This window comes from Arvicola amphibius, chromosome 1 (assembly GCF_903992535.2).
Source record: "Arvicola amphibius chromosome 1, mArvAmp1.2, whole genome shotgun sequence".
NCBI lineage: Eukaryota > Metazoa > Chordata > Mammalia > Rodentia > Cricetidae > Arvicola > Arvicola amphibius.
This window is the reverse complement of record NC_052047.1, coordinates 113,204,086-113,230,917: the sequence shown is the minus strand read 5'-3', so window position 1 is coordinate 113,230,917 and position 26,832 is coordinate 113,204,086. Positions and strand designations below refer to the sequence as shown.

General features: G+C 47.9%; 1 protein-coding gene across 1 annotated transcript in view; it reads left to right on the top strand.

Annotated features, from left to right (window-relative positions):
• The window catches only part of Galnt18 (polypeptide N-acetylgalactosaminyltransferase 18), a 307,844-nt gene that overhangs the window by 256,382 nt on the left and 24,630 nt on the right, over positions 1–26,832 (top strand). The window contains exons 7-9 of the mRNA XM_038343410.1: positions 2,288–2,473; positions 8,976–9,113; positions 14,557–14,652. Of these exons, the coding sequence (XP_038199338.1) occupies positions 2,288–2,473; positions 8,976–9,113; positions 14,557–14,652 (420 nt within the window). The remainder of the gene's footprint in view (positions 1–2,287; positions 2,474–8,975; positions 9,114–14,556; positions 14,653–26,832) is intronic.

Below are 26,832 nucleotides of genomic sequence, written 5' to 3'. Positions count from 1 at the left end.
GACTTGATTAGGCCAGAGTTTAGCCAAGAGGCACCATTCCTGTGGTACCATGGCAGGACGAACACTAGCTGAGATGCCCTGCCCTCGTGCCTGATTCCTTCCCTTCCTCCATCACCTTCCACGTGGTTTCCATGATACAGCAGGCGCAGGGCTGCACACCTCCCACGCTACATCACACTCCCTTGCTGGATGGAATGGGGCTTCAGGAGGGCATGCAACCTGCCAAGTTACACAGCAGTTTTGAGCAGAGGTCAAATTTGGAATCCCATTCTCACAGACACCAAAGCTGTGCTGTTAAACGTGATGTTTGGCTCCTAGCACGCCACTGTCCTGCCTTTTTCTGGGAAGCCATGATCTACTCTGGGAACCACTTAGAAGTACACGTCAGAAGGAAAATTTGATGAGGGCATAAAGAGCATTTTGAAAGAAGAGAGATGATTAAACAAGCAGTTGGTGGGAGGAGAGGAGATGGGACCACAAAGCAGAGGGTGGGGAAGTGACTTTGAACCTGTCCCTGGACACTGAGTTTAGGAAGCTGAGTGGAGTGGAAAACCTCATTGTGTGTGCTGAAGTCTAGCTGATGAAAGAACTGAGTATAGGATGAAGACTTACTCAGTGTGCTCATCCTATCCACTGTGCTGGGGAGCACCATTTAAGGTGGAGATAGGGTGAGTGGTGCCACCAATCTGGCTCTGGTTACCATGCCAGGCACACAGGCTCTTAAGGGCAAATGGCAAGTTGACTCCAAGAAGCAGGACTCCCGACAGAGCACAACAGTGATCAGCATCTTGTTTCACATTGTTGAAATACGTTGAGTAGTAGCTTCATTCCAGCCGCAGGAAAAAACTTACCCTGGCACTGTGTGTTGTCAATAATGCAGTCACAGGATTCATGGGTTATAAGGGCAGAGTGCCCTCAAAATGGCACTGTCTCTAGGATAGGTGAGTCCTAGCAGGAAGGGGCACAGCCCAGAGACTGTCAGGTTCCCTCTCCTGACCCTCAGAGTCAAGTCCTGGAGATGCCAACTGCTCTTAAAACATGGTCACCCGTGAGTAACACCAGCTCTGCCTCAGCTTTGGGAGGCAGGCAGATCTTTGTGTTGTAAATGCCAGCTGTGTGCTTTTGGATAATCAGCCTTTTCCAGCTGTTTCTCACCTGGAATTGAAGATGACAGCAGTGACCTCACAGGCTGCTCTGAGGATTCTCCATATAATTTGTATGGTTATGAACAGGTTTGACCAAGGTCTTGTAACATACCAGTGCATTGTGTGTGATCAGTTTAATCCTCCCCAGTACCTCATGATCCCAGAGGAGACAGAAACATAGGCACAAGTGACACAGGGTGACTGCTCAGAGTCACACAGCCAGGATGAAGCAGAGCTCAGAGCTAGACTGAGGCAGACTGGGTGCAAACCCTCAGGCAACAGCAGTGTCTTTAACTGCCTATGCCTCAGCCCCACCCTGCCCCCAGTGTATACCCCAGGCCCGGAACACAGCTGTCACTCAGTAGGAATTCTTGTCTCCTTTTATTGACCCTGAATAGTATACTAAGGGACAAATGATTAAATTTCCTCCCTGTAACCATGGCTATGGAGATCTTGTAACACTGACCGGAGGGGGAAGGGGACTTCCTATCAACACAGCCAATTATATAAACCTAAATCTTGCCAGATCCTGGACCAGCACTTACTGCTGGACAAGTGTCAAACACAGGAAGGTTCCCTGCCACACTGTCAAGTGGGAATACTGAGCAAATAACTCCCACTGTCACCAAAAGTGTGGAGTGCTTCCCCCTCAGGAGCCCATGGGAGAGGGGACAGAAGTCAAAGCACCTGGCTCTTTCTCAGTAGCTGTCATTGACCTTTGTCCAGATCTTTGAAGCTCCATTTGAAGATGGACTTCTGAGCTGGGAGTCCCCAGTAGTCCCTTCCTGTTAGGTAGTGGTACCGATACCATCGTGGGGTAGGGTGGAGTGCTAGCCCAGCAATAAGAAAAGGACAGCTTCTCTCTGATCTCAAATGTCTGGTCTCTCTGGCCACGTGGGGCTCGTGGATGGAAGGAAATGGTACATTAATTCTCCTCAAATAAACTCATGGCAATAAGAACCAAGCTGTGAATTAATTTCTTAATATTCCTACTGCGGAAGGAGAAATCAGACTCAGCTCATTCCCTCACGGCAGTGTTGGGAGAGAAGGTGGAGAGAGCTGTGTTTCTCTGAGCTCGTGTCAAATGATGGCCTGAAGCTTGCCTTGCAGAGGAACTGATGGGCACACCCTTGTCTCCACAGGTGTGGCAGTGTGGTGGGAGTGTGGAAGTCCTGCCCTGCTCGAGAATTGCCCACATCGAGCGAGCCCACAAGCCCTACACAGAGGACCTCACTGCCCATGTCCGCAGAAACGCCCTCAGGGTCGCCGAAGTCTGGATGGATGAATTCAAAAGCCATGTCTACATGGCATGGAACATACCCCAGGAGGTAGGGAGCCAGGTTGGGTCTGGATTTCAAGACTGGTGAGAAAAACATTATGAAACACAACACTAGACCCAAATTTTCTTCCCAGGGGCATGCAGAGTCTCATTGGCCCTGTCAGACTGTTAACCCTATGCTTCCTACATAGGGAAGACGCTGGCAACCGTCTCCAAGCCATTTCTTCCCCACCTCCATCAGCATGCTTGGAGGGGGCTGTGTTCTCTCAGAACTTCAGTGGCTTTGTTTTAAATAAGTTAGAAAGCAGGATGTAGCTCAGGTTGGTACAGTGCTGGCCAAGCATGCATGATGCCCTGGGCTCAGTCCCCAGTACTGCATAAAACTAGGGATGGTAGCTCAGGCCTGAGACCCCAATACTCAGAAGAATCATAAAGTTCAAGGTCATCCTTGGCTACATAGTGAGTTTGAGGCTAGCCTGGGCTATGTGAGATCTTACCTCAAAATATATAAACAAAGTTGGATCAGATGGGTCTAAATTTCCTTCCTACTCCCAGCTTCCCTGGTGTCTCATGGTTCAGGATTAGGAATATATTAATACAGCAGTAATTACTGTGGAATCACAAGGGACACTTGAATCTCTGTATAGACTGGATTCAAGCCTCTCCACCAAGCAGAATAAGGAAAATCTACGCATCTGTGGGACTTCTTGAGCCATATGGATGCAAATGAGATACATTCCCACAGGGATCCTCCATCGGAGAAGAAAAATACATGGAGATTTCTGACCTCCATAGAGCCCTGCCCTTGCCTGCCTCTCTCCTCTGCCCTTCCAGTCACTTGTGTTAAGATTGTTGCCGAGAAGCAGCAATACTTGTCTTCTCGATTTGTTTGCCTTGGCGTGTGACATGTGGAAATGACTTTCAAATGCTGAGTTGGGAGAAGCTAACAGATGCCAGCTGCGACACTCCAAACCTGCCTGCTCGGCTGCCTGGGCTCTTGGCTCGTGCTGCCTTCTGTGTGACAAGGCTGACGGCATGGCCTCTCTCCTTGCTCCCAAGCCCGGGCTTTCCCCTTGGCAGATCTTCAGATCTCCCTTCTCTCTGACAGGGAAAGCCCTGTCCCCTGTTCTTCCACCAACCCCATGCTGCAGCGGCTGAATCATTTAAAAAGCAGAAGGAACCTCGAGTGGCAGCTTTAGGCAAGCTCTCTTCCCAGATGGAATCCAGGGCCTCATGTATGCTAGGCAAGCACTATACTAACTGGCTACACACCTGGTCCACCACCACAAGAAGGAAAAGTGATTTGAATTTCATCACACCCCCCCCCCAGCAGTGGGGAGGAGTCAAAGCCCTCAGGAGAGGTTGGTCAGACTCCCTATTGAATGCCTGGTAGGAAGAGGAAGCTCTGTGCTTCTAGATTCATATGATGCTGTGGGCGTTAGAACTTAGTATCCCACTCAGGATGATGAGCCCCGCCATGGGTATCCCTAGATGCTAAAAATGTCTTCTCTCCAGTGAACAGCATACTCTTAAGGCTCCTGTAGGGCCAGAGTCCTGCTCATGCTCTGCCCCCTTCTCTCTGCCCCATGAAGCCTCAGAGCTGCCAGTCTTCCCTACTACAGCAAAACTTAGTGAAAGTTACTGTCTGCCTGAGATCCCTCCGAGAGACTAGCACTAACCAAATGAGAGCAGGAGAAGGAAGGGAATGAGATGAGACGCGGAAATGTCCAGGTGAAAATCTTAGGTGGAGGAAGCAAAGCTAGTGTGTTTTCTATTGAGTTGGGAGGATGGCTCCATTAGTAAATCATGCCTTGCGATCACAGGACCCACTAAAGGAAGCTGTGTATGGCAGCACGTCCTTATATAATCTTCCCAGTGCCGGAGAAGAGACTGGCAGATCTCTAGGGCTTGCTGGCCAGTCAGCCTAGCTTACTTGTTGAGTTCCAGGTCGGTGAGAAACAAAGCCTCACAGAAAAGGTAGATGCTGTCTAGTAAGTGATACCTGAAGTTGTCCTCTGATGTGTCCTCAGACACATACAAACCATCTCTCCTCTATCTCCCCCACCACCACCACATGCATATGTGAGCACCCTTTTTCCTTGCATCCCTTGTTACTTCCAGCTCCCAAATTCCCTTTTTTAAGACTCTGGAGTTTTTGTGGGGTCAGGATTTTCCTGTTGCCACCCACTTACTTCTCCAGGCACATCCCAATGTCAAGTCCACCTTTGTCAAAGTCATCCTGGACAGGCCTCTTGACTACATAATCTCCTGGACATTTAAACATCCTCAACCTGGGGCTGGAGAGATGGTGCATCCATGAGGGCTGGAGTTTAGATCTCAGCTCCTGTGTTACAAGTTGGGCATCCCACAAACACCTGTAATAATAGCTCTGGGGGATCCAACAACCTTTTCCCATCTCTGTGTGCACCCACACACATTCAAGTGCGTACACACAAAAATAAATAAATAAATGAATAACAAATAAAGTTTTAAAAAACCTTTCTTAACCTACAGAATTTTTCCCTGGAGATTCTCTGGTCCCCAAGCTCTTGGGTTCCACACTCTTAGATATCTTCTCTCCCTTGGGAGGTTACCACTTTCTCCCTTAGGGGTTCATCCTCCCTCTGCTGTTGCTTAAAAGCTCCCCAGAGATGCAGCCTTCATCAGCCTCTCATTACACTGCCTCTCTCAGTAATGTCCTCTGCTCTTGGATGTGATTATAACACCCATATGCTGACAGCTTTCTAATTAATATCTCCAGTCCTGCTTGTGGACTGGCATCTCCGGCAGCCAGCTGGACACCTCCTACTGCTGCCCTCGTTGGTACTCAGGCTGAGTCTGACTGCAGATAAGCCTGTCTTTTCCCACCCAAACCAGCTCCTGTTCTTAATCGCCTGTCTCAGTTCCTGCTCCCACCTGCCAGATACCTGGCTGGATCCGGGCCACAGTCCTTTCTTCCTCCTCTCTTGTTATCCCAGTCTGTTAATCACAGAACCTTCCTGTCCAGTCACATCTGAGCTCTGGCCCAGCCCATTCGGGCATCAACTGATTGCCTTGTTTCAAGCCTTTTCCCCCCTTCAATCTATTCTTTCTAAATGATTTTTCAATTACCTTTCTTTAAAAGCTATGAGGGACTCTACACGGTGTACCAAGGCAAGGGCAGGTGTAGCATTTGATTTGTGTGTGAGCTTCCTAAGCTCTCCTCTCTGTGGGTACCTCCATGTGCACCCCCATAATCTTTATTTAGGGATGAGGTCTTGCTGCTTCTCTACCCTGTGCTTGCTCATTTGTCCTCTCTACTTGGATTTGCCTGCCCTTCACCTCATGCCCAGCTCCCATCCCTACCACATCTCCACCCTTACAGACTTAAATCATGTGACTCTTCCTAGAGGAAGCCAACCCCAGGTGAGAAATGTCCTTCCCCCCATGCCTCTGTTATCACTTGGCTAGCCCGTCAATGATCTTTGTCTGCAATCTCTATTAAACCAGTGGCTCTCAAATCTGGCTGTACTTTAAGATCACCCTGCACGAGTTCTAGTGATTACAGTCGAACTTGTGTGGGTGAGGAATCCTGGAGCCTCGTTTTGGAAAGCAATTCAAGGAATCCAATGTCCATCTAGAGCTGGGAACTACTGGGATAAACTGTGGGCCCCCTGAGAATATTTGATGTATGTGTTTGTACTATAGTATATAGCACAAGACAGGGTGGGTGGTAAGGACTCAATGGAACCTTGCTGATGTTTATTAATGAATGGGGCAGCCTGGCTATGTGTGTGGTCTCTTTACCCCTCCCTCCCCAGTGGCTCCTAGAGCAAGGCTGTCATTCAGCTGAACTGAATCCCATGGAAACCTTACAGAAAATACTCCTCTGGGCCTCTTCCCTAGAGATTCAGGTCAGGAAGCCTGTGGATGTGACAGGACCTGTCAGAGTTATGAGACGATGGCTTAGGGAGCCAGGACTCAGTTCATCTTTTAGATTCCTCTCAAGCATATTGGGCTCCAGGAAGCTTTCTTTGCCAGCTCACCTGCCCCAGCACTCCAAGCTGGACTATAGGCCTTGACTCCATTCTCCCTTACCCTCTGCTTCCTTTCCTGCCTCACACAGTGTGCAGGGAGTTGCTTGTCTGCATCTCTCAGACATCCCTTTCAGGCACAGACTCTGACGCGTTCCTGATTGTCTACGCAGTCACTGACACACAGCAAACAGACACTCCATAGTTGACAAAGGAGGAGAAGGTGTGACTGCCACCTGCTCTTCATGTTTTCCTGGGAGCATCCCGGCTATCATCACCACAGTACCAACGACTCGGGGACAGGCACATCTTTACCCATTTACTTCTCCCCTCATCTCTAGAAACCACTGCAAATTCAGAGCCGAAGCCCTTCAGCCCTGCTCAGGTGGTGCCTGGAGAGTCCAATCAGTTAACAGGCATCCAGACTCTGGTCAGTACTGGCTCAGCACCCAGAAGGCTCTAGATAAATATTAACTCTTGTCACTGGTGCTGTTACTCATACAAATGAGTTCTTTGCCAGCTCTTACCTGTTACCCTACTGAGTCCTCCCCTGGGCCATGCATGCATGGAACAGAGTCGTCGCCTTTACCTGCACCCTCACTACCACCATTGGTCCTAAACTTGAGAGACCAGAGCATCCTTCAGCACACATATTCTCTAGCACATGCCTCCTCCAGCACACACATCCTTCAGCACACGCCTCCTCCAGCACACGCCTCCTCCAGCACACACATCCTCCAGCACATACCTCCTCCAGCACACGCCTCCTCCAGCACACACCTCCTCCAGCACATGCCTCCTCCAGCACACACATCCTCCAGCACACGCCTCCTCCAGCACACACCTCCTCCAGCACACACATCCTCCAGCACACACATCCTCCAGCACACGCATCCTCCAGCACATGCCTCCTCCCCAGCACACGCCTCCTCCCAAACATGCCTCCTCCAGCACATGCATCCTCCAGCACATGCATCCTCCAGCACATGCCTCCTCCAGCACACGCATCCTCCGGCACATGCATCCCCCAGCATATGCATCCTCCGGCACATGCATCATCCAACACACGCCTCCTCCAGCACATGCATCCTGCCACTTTAGTTGGAAATCTGTTTGCTTGTCAATACACAGAAAGCCAGCCTGGAGCTAACATCTGTATTTCCTTCTGCAAAGTTCAAGACCCCTCCCAGTTGCCACTTCTCCTGCCCAGGGGTGTGATGCTTTGTTGGTGACCTTTCTTTGAGGCTTCACCACATGGAATTTTGTGGCTTTGTGGCAGATGTACTGGGTCATTTTCAGGGTAGTCAGCTCTTGATTTGTTTCCTAAGACTGCCCAAACAAATTAGCCACAAATTTGGTTGTCTGAGACAACAGAACTTTTTTCTCATAGATCTTGAATCCAGAAATTCAAATCAAGTGCCATGTTTTCTCCGGTGGCTATAGAGGGTCAGCCACCTTTTTCAGTCTCTTCCGGCATCTGGAGGCTCGTCACTTCAGTCTGCTGTGTCCTGTGGAGGCCTCTCCTTCATGTGTCTCTAGACATGCAAACCTCCCTCTCCTCTCTCTCACAAAGTTACCAGTCCCTGAATGTGGGGCCTGTCCTATTCAAGATGGAGTCATCTTGAGATTCCTAAGCTAAGTATGTCTTTAAAGACTTCTTCAAATCCTCTCCAGAGGTTCTAGGCAGACATGAATTTTGGAGGAAAAAGGTCAGCCACCTCTACCAAATGTTAGGAAAAGGAGTGCTCATTGTTTTCTCACTATAGAGGCCCAAGAGCCTTTGTCTACAAGAGAATGCATTGTTCTTAATCATTGTTCACTGCCATCAAAAGGATTTGATGCAATTGGCAGGAAAAACAGTGCAGACGTACAGAACCTCTGAAACACAAAACCAAAGTCAGTTAATAAACAGGAAAGTGTGTGTGGTGGGGGGACACTTGATATACAAAAGTTGAAAATGATCAGGAAGCTAGCCCTGGAGGCTCTGGATATAGATAGATGATAGATAGATAGATAGATAGATAGATAGATAGATAGATAGACAGACAGAGAGATATCCAGTGTCCATTTGTACCATACATATGTGTATATATGTATTATATATATATATTTCTGAATATGTATATCCATGTATTTATTTCATTTTATCATAAACAGAAATAACCCCAAGTACAGAAAGAATGATTTCCCATAAAAACTCACACCATTCGGAAAACATGCAGGCTGTCCCAAGGCCGGATCTACTTGTGACCCCTTGGCAAAGCTGATGCCCCAGTCTTAAACAGTAGCCGCACAAAGTCGAGTATTCCACCCCCTACTTTACTTGATAGCAATCCCTTTCAATACTGACCTCAAATTTCAGAGTCCAAATGGGGAGAGTTATGGGGTGAATGCTGCATTGGGAAACACGAGACAATGTCCCACAGGGTCCCTCTACCAGAAAGTCTCTGTGAATCTTGGCTGGAGGCACTGGGTCCTAGCAAGTACATACAGAAGAGGCCTGACAGGAGCCGCATCTCTGCCCTGCTTCCTGTACAGGACTCAGGGATTGACATTGGGGACATCACGGCACGGAAGGCTCTGAGGAAGCAGCTGCAGTGCAAAACCTTCAGGTGGTACCTGGTCAGTGTGTACCCAGAGATGAGGATGTACTCGGACATCATCGCCTATGGAGTGGTAAGGAATCTGTGTCCTTGGGTTTCATTCAGATACAGACAGAAAACAAGACTGGGAGGGGTGTGACCGTGGAAGGGGAGGGAGGGAATAAGCCCACTGTCACCTCTATGGTAGGCTATGATAAACTTGCGCTCTGCAAGACTGGGCTGATGGGACTTCAAGAGGCTTTGCTTTCACAGCCCAAATCCTTTTAAGCCTGCTGAGCGAGGACCCTGCCTGTCCTTTACAGTCCTCAGCAGCCACATCTGGCCCCAAATCTGCCCCCAAATCTGCATAGCCCACTTAACAACATGCAAAAAGGAGTGGTTAGCTTCATATTACACTGGTTCACCCAGCTGGGGTGACTGGGGTTCTTTCAAACACCCACATGCCTCCCACCCACAGGCTTATGCCTTGAATCCATGTTGAAGCCTCCCTGGGAACACTTCTGAGAACCCGAGCCTTCCTGAATTTACTGAAGGATTTTGTTGCTTTGTTTGTTGATGTGTTATTTTCTCCAGTGTGTGTGGTAGAGGCACCAAGATAGAGAATAGAGTGCAGAAAATGGCGTTGGTTCAGGCTGGGGGTGTCGCTCCTGGTAGAAAACATAACTAGCATGTATGAGGCTCTGAGTTCAATCCCCAGCACCATTAAAAATACAAAGTAGAATAAGACTTGATCTCTTCCCATAAAATGGAGTGTGAGCTTTGGTTTCTCCATCTATTAAATGGGGTAACTTAACACTGCCCTCATTGGCTAGAAGTGAGACTGAGAAACGTGAATGTGTTTTCTCTCTCAAGTTAAAACACTTTGGCCATGAGAAACCCTGCCGTGAGGCCCCTCCACGCTTTGAGTGTCTTGCGCAGTACGCGATGCTGTTTGAGTAGCTCCTCTATGATTGTTGAGGTCTGAACACATAATTTTTCCTATGACAGTTAAGCCCTTGACTCTACTCTATGGGACTACTTATATTCAGGTTACATATGAAGAAACAGGCAAAAAAACTGACTTGCCTCTGACAGAGTGGCTGGAACCACCCCAGTCCTGTGCTTTTGAGAGCTCCCTCCTGCCTTTTTTGATATACCAAGATGAAAACTCAGAGGCAGAACTGAGGCCTCTTTGGTGCCCTATGATCAGAGCTGAGTTAAGGGCTTCCCCAGCTGGGAACATTATGGATGGATCTCTGCCTGGGAGTGTGAAGTCTTTCCTGAAAAGTTGGACTCAGAATTAGTCCCTGGTCCTTCTATCGCTAATATCCAGTGGTTATGAATGACACAGAGCTGGGTCTTGGTAGTCCGGTAGGTCATCTTGTACCAATGAACCATATCTTCCATGAAAGCCACATGCATCACATGTCTTTCAGTTCAAAATGGGGTCCTCTTGCCTTTCTGCTTCTCGGGCTAGGGCGGGGGAGTCAGAGCATCTCCTCAGCTGATGTTGCCCAGATGCTGTGTGATGCTCCAGATCCTCCCTCATCACAGAAACACTTTGCACTTGTGATGCCCATCAGCTCCTTCCACATCACCAGAAGCAGCCAGGGGATACCCTCTTCTGATGGCCTACGCTTTGCTCTGTAGAAAAGATGGATGCCGCTCGGCTGCTGTTGGAGCCAGTCCTCAGAGAATATTTTGGGTCCAGAGAAAGTTTTAGAATCAAATCTCCATGAGCTATGACTATCTTCCAGACTCACATTCTCGTCAGGCCATCGCTGAAGCTGAATGAGATTAGCCACCCTTGCCCGGAGCGGCAGAGGAGGCAGTAGCAGTGAGAATGTCTTCATGTTACCATTGCACTTCTGGGTCTTAGCTACAGAGCCTTCTTCCTCCATGTACACTCAGCAGCAGGTTTCTGTTGGGGCCCCTTAATGACAGAGCTGGAAAAGTTTGATTGACCAAATAGTAACGGCAGGTACTAGGCTGTGTCTAGATCCATCTGGGTCCAGCTGAGGCTGGCTGCCCGCTCATCATCCCACAGAGATGAGCTTGCTAGCCATTTCCAGGGCTGGCAGCGGTCACTGTCCTTTTCATGTTTATGCACCAGCCACTGTGAAAGGTCCAGCCGGTCCCTTCCTCCTCTTGTCCTCCATATAATGTCAGTGCCTGGCTCCTTCAGGAGCAGAGACAGGCTTGCTGGTCCTGAAACATTGTGAACTCTTAATGAGGGCCGCACAGGATGCAGCCACAGGAGAAAGAACATTTGCTTGGTCTGAATTGTTCTTCCTTGGTAATTAGTTTTATTCTAAAATGCAGAGGCCAGATGTCCTTGCAGGGGCAGCGGTTTTTAAAATCTTTTATTTTCCATTCCAGTTCATGCTCAAGCTACATCATTGAGGTCAAATAAATGTTTGGGTCACTCAATTGGGCCAGTGTCAAGTCTACCGCCCAGGCTATTAATCCACTAATAGGTCTCATTACTGCTCCTTCAGGCTGCACTGGGTGGGTTTTGCCTGAGCTCTCTGTCTGAGAGATGGGGTAGCTTGGTATTAATCCCAACTCTGGTGCTGAGAGCAGAGATGGAGAGGCAGCTGGAATCAGACACACCCAGCTTCTGGACATTTGCTTTGCGCTTTCTTGCTGTACACCCTTGACATTGTGCACAGCCTCAGTGTTACAGTCATCCACTCCAAGGGGCACATCTTACGGTATCAGGCTCATAGACATACATATGATGGGGAAAGCTTGGCCTCCGATGTCAAGCGTACTGTGGCCTCATCACTTGCCAAGCGACTGCTGTTCATTTGTTCATTTTCTGCACACTCTCATTCAAGAAGAGGCAGTTGTCTGCTTTATGCCCTGGTCCATGCCGTATTCGGTAAGGAAGATTAAAATCCAATATCGGTGATGAACGAGGAAGCAGGCAAATAAAGAGGCAACGAGAAAGCAATATGCCAAGCGCCTCAGTAAGCTCCATGAGAGTGGGGCTGGAGAGATGACTCCGCAGGTAAGAGCTGTGTGGAGCTGCTCTTGAAGAGGACCTGAATTCAGTTCCCAGCACCCATACCAGGCAGCTCACAAGTGTCTATGACTCCAGTGGCAAGAGCTCTGGCAGTTATGGGCACCAACACTCAAATGCACAAACCCAGTCTACACACACACACACACACACACACACACACATACACACACACACACACTTAACATTAAAATAATTTTTAAAAAGAAAGGAGAGTTTTGGGGAAGCATGGGGCAAGTGGTCTCAACCCCAAGACTTGGACTTGCAGGGTAGCAAGCAAGCTGAACTCCAAAGACAAGGAATGGAATAGCCAGGCAAAGAACACCAAAGCAGAAGACGAAGGTGTTGAATGTACTCATGGCATGGAGACAGAATCACAGACTGGGGGATGGGGGCGCTTGCTGCTACACCACCATTCCAGCACATATGGGTCCTTCTGAGATCTAGATATGATTCATTTGGAAGGCACATCACATGGCTCCCAGTACGTCAATGCATTCATCACAGCTAGTGTTCCTGAATGGCTTTCAGAAAGGTTACAACAGTAATGGAAGAAGCTAATGATTCCCACTGCTGTCTTCCAGGCCCCGTGCTAAGCCCTTGTAGATATAATTTCATTTAATCTTTATCACATCCCCGAGAGGCAGGTGCTATTATTATAGTTATTTTCAAGGGAAGAAAACAGACAGAGGAAGTTGCTTTGTCCAAGACCACACTGCCAGTATCAACTGCACCCCAGTCCGTCTCTCTGCTCCATGGCTCAAATAGACCAGCCACTTAGCAGGGGAGGGATGACACAGAGCCAGGGGGAGGAATGTATCAAATAATACCCACCTGTCACCCAGAAGCCATGGCTCAGGACCTAGGCAAAACAAGCCTAACAGGATGTGTGAGTCTCCTTGTTCTAGTATCTAGCAGGTCTTCATAGTGGGTCATAGACCATGAGACAAGTTCAAAGAGTATTTATATATTCTGCTCCCACAAAGGCAAGCCTAGCAGTAGGCACAGGGCACATGACAGAAGATGGTCTGCTTGATGCTTCTACGGCTTCTGCTTGAGGAACAGACAGACACATGTATTTCGTCAGAACCTCTGAACTGCCAGTGGGAGATGATGCTACTGTAAGCGAGCCGAGGGAGAGGGTGCTTGAGGAGGACCTGGCCTCTTTTCTTGTCTGACGTGCAGAACAGATAAGCCGCAGACCCAGCCATGCCATTGCTTGTCTGCTGAATGTCATGCCCCTCAGCGGGGTTTGTCCCACCCTTGCTCCATGGTATCAGGACTGCACAAGCCCAAGCTCTGCCTGGTCCTCACCTCCTGCCTGCGTGATGGCTCACCCACCCATAGTTCACTGCCCCATCTCCCTGGATTCTCCTCTCCAGTTTCTCCTTCTCAAAAGGGAGCCTTGTGTTGATAGAAGGGAACCCAATTAAACTAGCTCAAGGTGAGCATGGGTGAAAGCACTATGGACTCTCTTATGAGCGTGGAAACTCTTATGAGCATTGGAAACCCAAGCAGGGAAGGTGGCATCTCTTTCTTCTGATTCAAAGCCCTGTGCTTTGTCTCCCCCTTTGGTCACACCTGACTTCCTCGGTTTACATATACCCAGCTGATCTTCCTAAGACATACAGTCTCATTTACCCATAATTCTAGTGGCCACCACCCACTTACCATATCTCAGGAGATCTGGGCTCATTTAGATCCAGGATAAAAGAACTGTTGTATGATCAAATAACAGAAAGATATAGAAAGAGAGAGTGATTCATTTGTTATAGACTGTGGCCTGGTACCTAGTAGTCTACCCTGCTATGGCTGGTGAGAAAGCCTTGTGACATGCAGGGTCCTTTCCAAGGACTCGGAGTGAGTTTAGGTCATGAGAGCCATTGAATATGGACTCTCTTACACAGATACATCCTGCTGATTCATAATAATGGATGTATACACTTATGAGAAGAAAATGATTTTATCTCTTCTGCTTCCATCAGACCCCTCTCTCTTATTCCTCACCAAGTTTTCTAGTCTGGGGAATCCTCAGCAGCTGGGCCACCTTTGGGGGCTGACCAAGCTCCTGATATATCTACAGGAGGCACAAAACCTTGGGTCCCAGAGGATTTCCCAGGATTAAAAACAAACAAACATTACCCACTTTCCCCAACTCAGGAGCAAAGGCTCTTTGGGGAAACTTGAAGACCATTGCTCCAATCCTAGAGAAAGGGAAGAATAGAGATCCTAGTGTTTCTTGTTGTACAATTTTTGATTTTACTCAGATGATCTTACTCTCTAGAGTTAGCTTTCTGTTTAATGAGATGTCCCAATTTCCCTTTGCAGTGGGGACCTGTCCTTTATACAGAGGAACAGCTGGGGCTTGCTAATACCATCGTGTTTGGTGACTTGGCGTTGATGAAGAAGCTGAGTCTGTCTGGGGGACACACTTGCCTCTCCTAAACTAATAATACATGTGTTTTCTCTCATTTTCCCCCTTGGGTGTGGCCACATTTCCTCTGATGTTCAGCTGCAGAATTCCCTGAAGACTGATTTGTGTCTCGATCAGGGGCCAGATACAGAGAACGTCCCCATCGTGTACCTCTGCCATGGGATGACACCCCAGGTGAGTCTTCAGATGACCCCTGTGCCTAGGACATGCACGTGAGTGTCTGGTGTGGGGAAGCACAGCTGGATTCTGTTATGGAGTCCCTGGACTCAGAAGTCTCTGCTGTTCATTAAGAAGTATGCCCATGAGCCCAAGAACCTTCCTTGCCTCAATAGAAGCTAAAAATTGGATGTTAGGGGGCTAGGATCCCATGGAGTAGGGGAAGGACAAGATGCTACATTTTTTTTTTATTGAGAAACCACTGCCTCGTTTTGGAAGCTGTGGCTCTGGTTCTGGTAGAAGAGCCCTTCCTTGGCAGGACAGAGTTCAGGGATTCTGTGAAGCTTGCTAATGTGCCTGAGTTCTATAGAATGCTATGTCATAGTCTACAGGCCATGAGTCTCCTTTCTAAGACATGCTTCTGGTGGGGAACAAAGAGCAGTCACCAGGAAATGGCTGTTCTTTGACATTCTCCATGTTTAGTCTAGGCTTCAGATATATAAAGGGTACATTGAACCACAGGCAATGGAGCTGGCTTACACAATAACACTGACCAATTTTATCCAAGCATGCAGTGTCCAGATGGACAGTGTTGTTGGAGTCTAACGCCAGAAGAGGACAGTGACTGAGAAGGATGCTTTCTTACCAGTTTTTAGAACTGTGCTTCTGTGTTTAAGTTGCTACCTGCCTAAACACATGACTGAAGGCTGTCACATGACCCTGTGTGCAAATGGTGGGAATTTACAGTGATTGTTCACTGTGGTCCTAACAGCGTATATTTTTGGTCTGCCCTGTGGCTGTGACATCACTAGCTGGCTAGTCTCAGTCTCAGGGCATCAGATCATACTATCCCATCACTTAGCATAGCAACACCTTCCTTGTTTTAAAACAGTGTGACATTTTTAACACATTCCTGGCTCAGGCACTTCACATATTGCGCTGACAACATACCAGACCAAAGCAACTTAATGGAGAAAGGGCTATTTCCATTTCTAGTTCCAAGAGAACAGGGTCCATTGTGGTAGGTGGGTCCGTGGTGGCAGGGGCAGGAGATCACCAGTAACCTACTTCCTCAAGTACATCTCCACCTCCTAAGGTCCTACAACCTTCCCAAACAGTACCATCAGCAGGGACCAATGACTCAAACACCTACACCTCTGGGGGGCATGCCACATTCAAACCTCAGCACCGTCTTTATGCTGACAAACGTCCTACCTACCAAGTCATCACATATATACAGAAGATAATGAGTTGTAAGTGTGCAGATTAATGAATGTCCATGAAATGAACATGATAATATTAGCCAGCACCCCAAGAAGCCTCCCTATCTGTGAGTTACATTTGTGGCTCTAGTAAGTTGCTCATTTGTCTTACTGAGTACTATTCTGTGTTATGAAAATGCTATGGAGTACTGTGATGGGTTTAGTAAGAATGGCCCTCATGAGTTCATATATTTGAATGCTTTGTAGCCCAGGAGTGGCACTATTTGAAAGAATTAGAAGGGTTAGAAGGTGTGGCCTTGCTGGAGGAAGTGTATCACTAGGGGTAGGCTTTGAGATACCCAAAGCCCAAGCTAAGGGCAGAGCCTCCCTCCCTCCCTTCTCCCCTCTCTGTCTCTCTCTCTGTCTCTGTCTCTGTCTCTCTCTCTGTCTCTCTTTCTCTGTCTCTCTCTCTGTCTGTCTCTTTCTCTGTCTCTCTCTATCTGTCTGTCTCTCTGTCTGTCTGTCTCTCTGTCTCTGTCTCTCTGTCTCTGTCTCTCTCTCTCTCTCTCTCTCTCTCTCTCTCTCTCTCTCTGCCTATGGATCAGAATGTAGTTCTCATCCACTTCTCCAGCATCTGCCTACACGATGCCATGTTCCCCCTACATGATGATAATGGACTAACCCTCAGAAACTCTACACAAGCCCGCAAATCAAATGCTTTCTCTTCTAATAGTTGTCTCTGTCCCGGTGCCTTTTTGCAGCAATGGAACAGTGGCTAACATGAGTACCGTGAGTCCTGCTGCAGCGACTATCTTTGTTCATGTCCTTTTGGCTCATTTCTATACTCATTTCTTTTGGATTTACACTTGGGCATAGAATAGTTGAATCATAGAGCTGGTGTGTGTTTCCTTTAATGATCTGTAATAACCTGTAATAACTTGCTCGGGTGACCCAAACAGAATACCACAGTTTAACCAATGAAAATGCATTTCTCACAGTTCTGGAGAGCAGGGAGTTGAAGATCAAGGTGCTGACAAATTTGGCATCTGATAGTGGCTTGCTTCACAGCTGTCAGGGGCTTCCCTTCCTTCTGCACTCACAGGGTACGGACAGAAGGGCCCCACAGGAATGAGGTGCTAGTCTGGCCTCACAAGGCCACTAATCCTATAGGACAGGCATCCCACCCTTATGGCTTCACTCAATGCAAAGATTTGGAGAAGGATAAGGCTATCTTTATTGAAAAATCACAAGAAGACCCTTTTGAAAGAAATCCTAGAACACGGCTCATGATAAAAAGCTGGGGCCGGGTATAATTCGTGAACTCTGTCATCTCAGCAGAAGCCAAGGATAGAGATGGATGTAACTGGGAGAGACACAGAAAGGTGGCAGGGAAGGAACCGTGGCTGTCAGACCCTTGTGCGATGAAGCGTAGAGATTTTTTCTGTGAGCTGTGCTGTTCTTCAAGGGAAGGTGCAGGTGATGCCAGATGCTGTGAGGGACACTAAGATCATCAAGGATGTCACTGCTACCACAGGCCCAGGGAGCAAGGCAGACATCCTCCCCAGCCAAAGACCCCTAGTGGCGATGCCTGGAGCATCTGCAAGTTCCTACGGCAGTGAAAAGAGAGACACACTGGAGAAAGGGTGGTGCAGTGGGCATCAGAAGGTCTGGGTCCTAGGCTAGGTCTCTCAGTATCACTTAACCTTTTCTGGCCCCTTAGTTTGTTAGACTCCATTGTGGGCGTGTAACTTCACGCTAAAGTATATGAAATATAATCAGACAGTTCAGTGAGTTCCTACCATTGTGTAAAATGTAGTTGCCAGCCTACTCAAGCCTGTCGTCCCTGGGGGGTTCCCGTTTGCCCTCTCAGTTACCATGGCTACTCATGGGTGGTGACAGTTCTGATCTCTGCCCAGGTGACGAGCTAGCTACACCTGAGCCTGTCTGTCCCTCTGTAAATGATAAAGCTGAACTAGCCATCTCTAGACCCAGCTCTACCAGCTATGACAACCTGCTCATCTCCAGCTCTTTTGTTCTGAAGGGCACTTGGCTGGAAGCTGTGACTCTATGCTGTGCCTGCCAGGGATGCTGGGATCTGCCTTCATAGATTAGCTCCTTCATGTGCTCACATACCTAAGTTCTGCAGGAAGCTTCAAGCCTGATGCCTCCTCCTTCTAGGTCCGTGCTTTCAGGGTCCAGCAGGCTCGGAAGCAGGCTCAGGTCACAGGTTACCAAAGAAGGAAACCATGTGGACTCTTGTGGCAGGAGTTGGTTGAGAATGGACTTGAGAGAGCCAGAGAAGTCAGCTTATCCTGGAAGTAGGCTGTGTCCCTGCCCCGAGTTTCTGTATCCACTCAATATGAACACGGACGTGAAGCGAGTCACTGCTGAGGTGCCAAAGCTTCTGACTTCCAAGGATTGCCAAAAGCATCCTCCAGCCCTCAAAGGCGTCATGGAGAGGCTTAAGAAAGGAGGTGCTCGGGTACTTTTAGGAGACTGGATAGATGCAGGCCACACAGGCCCACTGCACCCCCACAGACTTTGTCTAACCACGTATGAAACATGCATTTTTTGAAGAGATTGTTCTCTCTTCCTGCACTTCCCAGAGAAGCCTTTCACAGGACAGGGAGAACCCAGGGATGATCACACATGTACAGATGGGCTGCCACATGTCTCCATGTGAGCTAGCCCTGTACACCTCACAGGAGAGCAATGCCACTCACGTTGCTGTCTAAGGAATACAAGTCTGAGGCAACAGACTTTCTGACCTCTGCTGTAAAATATCACAGGTCCTCCCCCAGAACCACAGCCATTATGCAGCCTGCAAATGTTGAAGGGAAACACACACACACACAAACACACACACACACACACACACACACACACACACACACACGGTAATAAACAGAGGTCAAGAACCAGGCCAGGGAGATGATTCAACAGGTAAAAGCACTTGCCACCAATCCAGACAACCTGACTTCAATCCCTGAGAAAGGGAGAATTTTTCCTGACAAGCATTCTTCTTGTCTTTACTTGCACACTAAGACACACACACACACACACACACACACACACACATAATGTAATAAAATGTTTTAAAAGCACATAAGAGCTGGGAAAATGGTTCAGCATTAACAGCTCTTGCAAAAGACCCAAGTTTAGTTCCTAGCAACCATGTCAGGTGGCTCTTAAGTGCTTATAACTCCAGCTCCAGGGGGTCCCATGCCCTTCTGGCCTCCACAGGCAACTATACTCACATGCACATTCCCCACAAGGACACACAATTATAAAATAAACATAAATATTTGGGGATAGGAGAGATGACACAGTGGTCAACAGTACTTGCCCTTCCAGAGGACCTGGGCTGCTTCCCAGAACCTACTTTGGATGGCTCATAACTACGTAGAAGTTCAGGAGGTCTGGGTCCCTCTTTGAAACCTCACAGGTACCCACATGCACATATACACAGATAAAAATTAACCCTTTTAAAAGTTATTGTTATGTTGAAGCCATAACACTCACACTCACTAGCCAAGGACCTTTGGTAGATGTTGTGCCTTGATTTTATTACCCACAAAATGGAGATTATATCATTACCTATCTTGCAGGGTTGCTACAAAGATTACATAATGGGTGCACGTGAAACATTTTTACGGTGCAGCCTGGCTCACGATGGTTGCCTATTCTGTGTAAGCAGTTATTATTACGAGGCTTGTGGAGAGACTCAGGTCTATCCCTGAGCTAAAAGGACAGCAGTGACTATCCTGGGAAAGAATAGCCTTAAGAGAGAAATGAAACTTCTTCCAAAATAAAAGAACACACATATTTGTCTGAGAACAATGGGACTCTTCCGGCCACTGGCTCAGGTGACGATGACATCCCCATCCTCCCTGTCCAAGCCATGTTAGTAAGCTTCAGGGGCATGATACCTAAACTAAGAAATCCCTAAGATTCTTCCTGCTCTGTGACTCCATGGATTCTTTTTACTTCAAGACAGAGTCTTATGATATAGCCAAGGCTGACCTCAAACTCAAGATTCTCTTTTCTCCACTAGGTCCTGGATTATAGATCTGCTTGTTCATAGCCTGTGGTATTGACAATCCATCATATATATGATCCATCACCATGTGTGCATTTCCTTTAATGTTATCTTGAGTCTACCATATATCCTGTAGGATTCTTGATCCCAGAGAACAGTGGACGGGGCCCTCATGCCATTGGCTTTCTCACACTCCAGACAGACTGTTTTCTACCTTTAAATCTTCACATGGTTGCCATACAAGGGAAAGGCTTGTTCCTCTCTTGAGCATTGTCTGAATGGCTTCATTTGGGATTTAGGACTTGGTTTCCGCTAGCCACAGTAAAGTGAGGTAGAGGAAGAAGGATACAGAGGCAGCCCTGCAGGCTGGTACAGTTCTTGTTAATCTGTAAGATGATTAAGTAAACTCAAAGTACATCTGAAAGCGGATCTGCAGGCATTTTCTACAAAGCAGTGTTAGGAGAGGATGGACAGAGCAGACACAAAGTGGCTAATATCTTACAGGGAAACAAATTGTTTCCTTCAGTGTGACCTTTCTACCCAGGCAGAAAACCAGGCCTTGGTATACAGTTCTGTGGTGTCTGAAAGTTAATCAGAAGGGAAAGCGTGGGAGCAAGTGCAGATAGGATAATCTTAGAAAACTGCATGGTCTTGGCGGGTCTGTTAGACAATGCCCCTGTGTAATATCAAAAGGACATCTATGTCATTTCTAGGTCTTTGGTATTTTTCTTTTTTAAAATTATTTTTATTTACTAACACACCCATGTGTTTTGTGTGTGTGTGTGTGTGTGTGTGTGTGTGTGTGTGTGTGTGGTGTGACAGACAGCATGCTTATGAAGAATAGTCAACAACTTTAGGGGCCACTTATCTCCATCCACCATGTGGGTCCTGGAATCAAACTCAGGATGTCAGGCTGGTGGCAAAGCACTTTTACCTGCTGAGCCATCTCACAGGCCCTAGGTATTTTCTTACTCTTTTTAAAGTGGGCTGAAGGTCAAATGCTCTTCAGACCATCTGTGACTCGGTGACCCCTGGAAATTGACAGCCTGACAATGTGTCCTTTCCTTCAGCTCCCAATGTCACAAACTGAGAAGCCTGTGCAGGCATGTGGGTGTGTCCCCCCATCCACTTCAGTTCTGGAGACTGGGAAGTGCAAGGTCAAAGTGCAAGCAGGGCATGCTCCCTCAGGTCCCAGGAGGGTGGTGTCCTGGCCTCTCTCCTACCCCTGGAGCTTCTTCGTCTGCTTTCAGCACAGCTCTGATCTATGATGCCAGAGACAAGTCCAACTTTGCCTCTTAAACATGCACTTGTTGGTTTGGAGTGGGAGCCTATTCTGTCCCATAGTGACTTCACCTAACTTAGCTAATGACATCTGCAATGGCCCCGATTCTAAATATGGCCCCATTCTGGGAACTGAAAGTTAGAATTTGACGTGTGAATTTTAGGGGTGCACAGTTGGACCCATCACCCTCCCCTCCCCCTCATAAGGACAGGCATAGAACTGGGAGTCTTTCGCTTCCTTGCTTCCTTGACTAACAAGCTCCTCACATAACTTCCCTTCTAACTCCTTGGCTGGGCTGAGTCATATGGTTCCATCTGACCTCAGAAGTGAGAAAGCATGGATTTCCAGGAAGCCAGAAGGACTTATCTCCATCACAATAATTAGATAGTCGCTGAGTCCATGTTACCTGTGAGAAATAAGACAACAGGAAACGGTTACCTAAGGTATGAGCTTGATTGCATCACAGTCGCCGGCAAAAGACAGAGGTCATATTTTGACCCCCACTTCTTCTTCACTTCCGTTCTCTCTTTTCCTTCATTCTTCAGGTATGACAGGTCGTCGTTCATAAAGTCGTCATGATTTCAATTTTATTGCCCTTAAGGGATAAATACATTTGGCATAGTGATAGGAATGTTTGTTGAGTGACATCTAGTAGGTGCCAGGGGTCCCCAAAGACACGAGAGACCCAGAAACAGCATAAGCTAGGAGAAACTGACCCCCAATTGGGTTAAAGCCTCAGAGAGAAAGGTCTCTCTGCTGGAGCTGTGACACTCCCAGGTCTCAGGGAAGGCCTTGAGCAGGAAAAAGCATGATGCAGCTAATCAAATTAGTGAGGTGAAGCTGCTGGAAGGGCGCTAATTGGTTAATGAGTAAATGTAACCATTTTATTTAAATTAGTAGCAAATTTTAAGCAATCCTCAAAATAACTGAGAATATGAGCCCTAATTAGTGTAACAGCCTGGAAAATTTCTCCTAATGGGAAAAATACAATAATGGGGTCTTTCCACAGCCTCCATCCAATTAATCACTCGTTCACTCATTCATTCATCTGCCCATTCACGGAACACACACTGAGCTTCATGCCAAGAACTGGGAGAGGGGACGGTGACTTACCTGAGTCCCCAGCCTGGAAGAGGAAGACAGACACAGAGAATTAGCTTCCATGACAAAACCCTGTAGCCCACGGCCACAAACATCCCATTACCCCACAGAGGGCATTGGGGCCAGAAAGAACAAAACAGAATTGGAGAATCTCTTCCATCTATACTGCCAGAGTTTCCTAGAGTGTAGATGGCACATCAAGATGAAATGCTTCTCCTCTGGGAAGGTGCGTTCTTGGCAGTAGAAGAAAGGCGGAAGGGATTTTAATTCCTCCGGAAGTCTGTGAAGTTCTGAAGTTGCCACATCAGGGCTTCAGGACAAGCTTTGACTCAGGGTCAAAGCTGAGAGAATTCTCTTTTAACCTGAAGATGAATCTCATGTCAGACCAGGGAGTGCGTTTAAGAAAAGTTAAGCACAGCACAGAAGAGGAAACGGACCTTGCTGCACTGCTTTGTCATTACCTTTTCAGTTTTAATTTTTCTTTATTTTTATGGTGTTGTGAATTGACCCAAGGTCTTGTAGGGACAGGCAAGGGCTCTGTCGGTGAGCTGCATCCACCCAAGTCCTCTTCAGCGTTTCTCAGAGTATTCACTTGGATGCTTGATAGACAGGCAGATAGGTGGGTGGAAAATGAAAATTGCTGCTTATTTCATTGTCTACTGACAGCTTTCTAGAAGTTTCCATTTGCCAGTGGGTCACAATAACACCCCTCCTCTACTTGTCAATGTCCCGAGTGGCTTCAGGGGCAGTAAGGACAACCCCGAGATTGTGCTTGCATCTCCAGCCCTTTCTTTCATGGAACATTCCAGAGACAATTGCAAAAGTCTCTTTGTGTGCCAAGAATTTAAATGGCCTTGCACTTACCAGTGACCTTTGGCAGATGTCTCCACTTCTCCATGACTTTTATCTATAAATAAATAGAATGCCAGGCCAGGAGCGGCTATGCAGTTTGCAGATCGTCCCTGTGTTTCTTTCCTGTCATGAGAGTATGCCCTCCCTGACTCCTGGTCAGCAGGTATAGCTGATCCTGGCAGTGCAAGGGAGGTCTCTTATGGCCTGCTGGATTTGGTGGGTGCCGTGCTTTGAATGTGAAATGTCTCCCATAGATTCACGTGTTTGAGCACATGTTCCCAGCTGGTAGCTGGTAGCGCTATTTTCTTGGAAGGTTGTGTGTAACCTTTAGGAGTTAAAGCTTTGCTAGGGTGAGTGGGCCTTCAGGTTTTCTGGCCCAGCCCCACTTCCTATTCACCCTCTCCTTCCTGACTGTGTGTACAGTGTGACCAGCCACCTCACACACCAGCCACCGTGCCTTCCCTGCCATGATAAACTTGATTCCCTAAACTGAGAGCCAGAAACAAGCCTGCCCCCTTGTTGCTTCCATCATAGCAAGAGGGAGACTCATGACACAGCTGGTCACATGGTCTCTGTATCACTCAGGAAGTCGCCCTGAGAGAATCATCTGGATATTATACACAGTCCCAAGGCCGCAACTCATGTGGAAGGCAGAGCAAGTGAAGCCTCAGGACTGTCACAGGGACTGGTCCCTAGGTGGCCCTGGGGTGGCCCACTCTCCCATACCTTCTGGCAACTGTTCAACACCTTCCCACAGAAGTGCTTTCTTGGTGTGGAGTGCTTGTTTGAGTGGAGGTCTCAGCTGCAAAGGACCCTGGGAAATGGCTGACAGGTGGACGAGTGGATCCCAGGATCAGACAGAGCAAGAGACTGCTCCCGAGTCTGCCTACTCCATGGGTCAGTTGGGGCAAACGAGTTTAGGGTTCCAACACCCCAATTATGTTCTAATCTGCGAGCGCAGGATTCAGATGTGCACATTCCCTTCGGAAATTCCTGGGACAGGAACTGCCTCACTCACCCCTGCAGCCCTGGAACGTGTCCACAGAGAGCAGGTGCCCTACCTTTTGTTCCTAAACCTCGAGTTCAGCAGCTAGCTCTCTTGTCTCTGATCTTCAGGGAGGCTGAGTTCATGAGCTGCCTGCTTCCGGCATCCTGCATGAGCACTCTTTGCATGGTGTCTACTGGAAGGAGGGAGGCTAACTTTGAAGTCCCTGACCACACCCTGCACCTCTTCCTCCACTCCACCCCACTCCACTCTGCGGTTCACTGTGAATTCCAGCTCTGCTGCTTAGTCAGTTTGTGACCTGGCATTGATAGAATTCCTGATTTCACTTTACAATTCAAAGTAAGGCATCACGGTAAATGCTAACTACAGGTTGTTGTATTATTTGTGTTTACTTAATGTTTACATAGGTGTGCATACATTTACATATACACACAGAAAAACACCGTGTATCTGTATCTGCTTGACTCTGCATGTCTGCTTATTACATCTTAGTGCCATTTTGCCAGCTTGTCCCCAAACCTATGCCCCTCCCAGGAGGCAGACGCAGGCTCTAAGTCCTAGAACTTCATGACAAATGCTTAGTCATACCCAGGGGCAACCTATCCAGGACCCAAGGTTAGGAAGAGGAGGACCAGCTATGGCACCATGTATCAGTGCACCCTCCTTTGCTCTGGCTACTCCCAGAGGCACGGGTGACACACACAGGTTTCTTTTTCTGTCAACCACCAGGTTGCCTGAGGTTGCCTCTGGGTGCCAGCCTACCTGGGTCTGGTTCCTCCTCAGATGCTGAGAAGGGTGTCCAACTGCCCCCTACCTCTGCCCCTTGTTTTAAAAATGTATATCATCTACATGGGTGGGATAGTCAGCATTGGGAAACAGGGGGTCACAGGGAACGGTGAGCTGCTGGAGGCACCCAGGCATGAGGCCATGGTGTCAGCTCCTCTTTCCACGCAGAATGGTGGTGAACTCTGAGCTGTTCCTGCAGCTTCGGTGCTAAAAAGGGAGCTGCCTGATTTGTTATTCACTCCACATATGTTCTTCATTTCATGTCCAAACTCCGCAATTAGAGTCATCAACAGCGAGTTTTGCATGACTTTTATTAAACTCCCACAGGCTGGGAGCAGGCTGTCATTAGCTGTACCCTAAGTGCCCAGCGTTCCAGCTCCTAAGCAGAGAGCTGCTGTCCCTGGCCCCCTGCCCACATTTCTTTGCAGAGCTTTGCTCCCCAGATAACTCTGGCCATGGAGACAAGATGGGAACCCAGGGGCAGGGGCCCTGAATTTAGAGCCTAATCTGGCTGTGTGCGCTTAGACAAGTCCCCTGACCTCTCTGAGCCTCAGCTTCCCAATCAGTGAAATGGGCACGGGAACTGAATCCTAGACAAAATATCAGACCTGTATATGTCTCACACCGAGTTCATCCTCAATGAGTGTTTTCCGTGTTGAACGATAGTTATACAGATGGCAGCACAGTTACCAGGCCTTCTTTCAGGTACCTTTTAAAATGCTTTTCCGTCTAAGCTCACATTTCCAGCAGCCCCTGACAGTGGCTACTTACCTGTTCTTACCAGGTGGAAAACTGGGGCTCATAGTGGTTGTGTAACCCAGGAGGCAGAGCTGTAGAGCCCAGGCTCAGAGCAGACTCCATGCTGCCTTCCTGTTTGTTGAAGTATGTTGCCCCTGCTCTCAGAGAGACCCTTGAGTGGAAATAGGACAAGGAGGCACCCTGAGTGGAGTGGTGTCGGGGGGCACCAGGAGGTACACCCATCACAGCTACTGCATGAACAAGCATGGAGAGAGTATTGGGGAAGTGACCCCAACCTAGATAAACATTGATCTCCTTAGGATCCAAGGGAAACTGAGTCTAGCTTGTAGTGTTCTCCTGAAAATACTTGTGGAGGAGTCTCCAGACTGGACTTGAGGGGATTTGAACTCTGTCCTTCCCCACACTCCCTGAGCCTGAGCTCAGAACTCAGGCCTATGAGGTTTCTCTCAACTCTACAGGCTATCTGCCTGTGCCCCTTATCTTGAGTGTCCCACTTTCTCATTGAGCCACCTTCCCAGTGGGGATGTCCAATCCAAACCCCTTCTGTCTTTCTCTCTACCCCATCCTTTAGGCCCCAGTATCAAACCTATCTCCTTAGGAAAGTCTTTCCCTGTCTCTCCAAGATGCTCTCCCTTCTCAGATCTCGGAGCTTTGTCTGAATCTGTTAATACTCTCATATGTCCAAGTACAAAAATAATCATTATCGGTAACAAGTTTATTATTATTATTATTATTATTATTATTATTATTATTATTATTATTACCAGGCTTTCTCTACCCCTTGGCAGCAAATCCCTGGAGGACAATGGTCTTGCTTTGCCTCACTGCTGTTTTAAGAACAGGTTTCTTGTAGCCTAGGTTGGCCTCAAACTTGAGTCTACTCCCTGGCTCAGAGCAGAGGCTGCACACATGCTCCGGTTAGCAAAGTTGTTGGATTTTTGAGTAAATGGCTGCCTTGTTTAGGGTTTTATTGCTGTAATGAGACTCCATGACTATAGCAAATGAAGCACAATTAATAAAAACTCAGAGAGAGAAATTGGGGTTCAACCTGAAGATCCAAAAATCAAAGCAGCAAGCTACTAGCTCTTACCTTGACCTCAGTCTGAAAATGGCGATCCTGCCTCCTGGAATCTCAGAATGAGACTGTGTGAGAGTTGTCTCCTCCCATTTT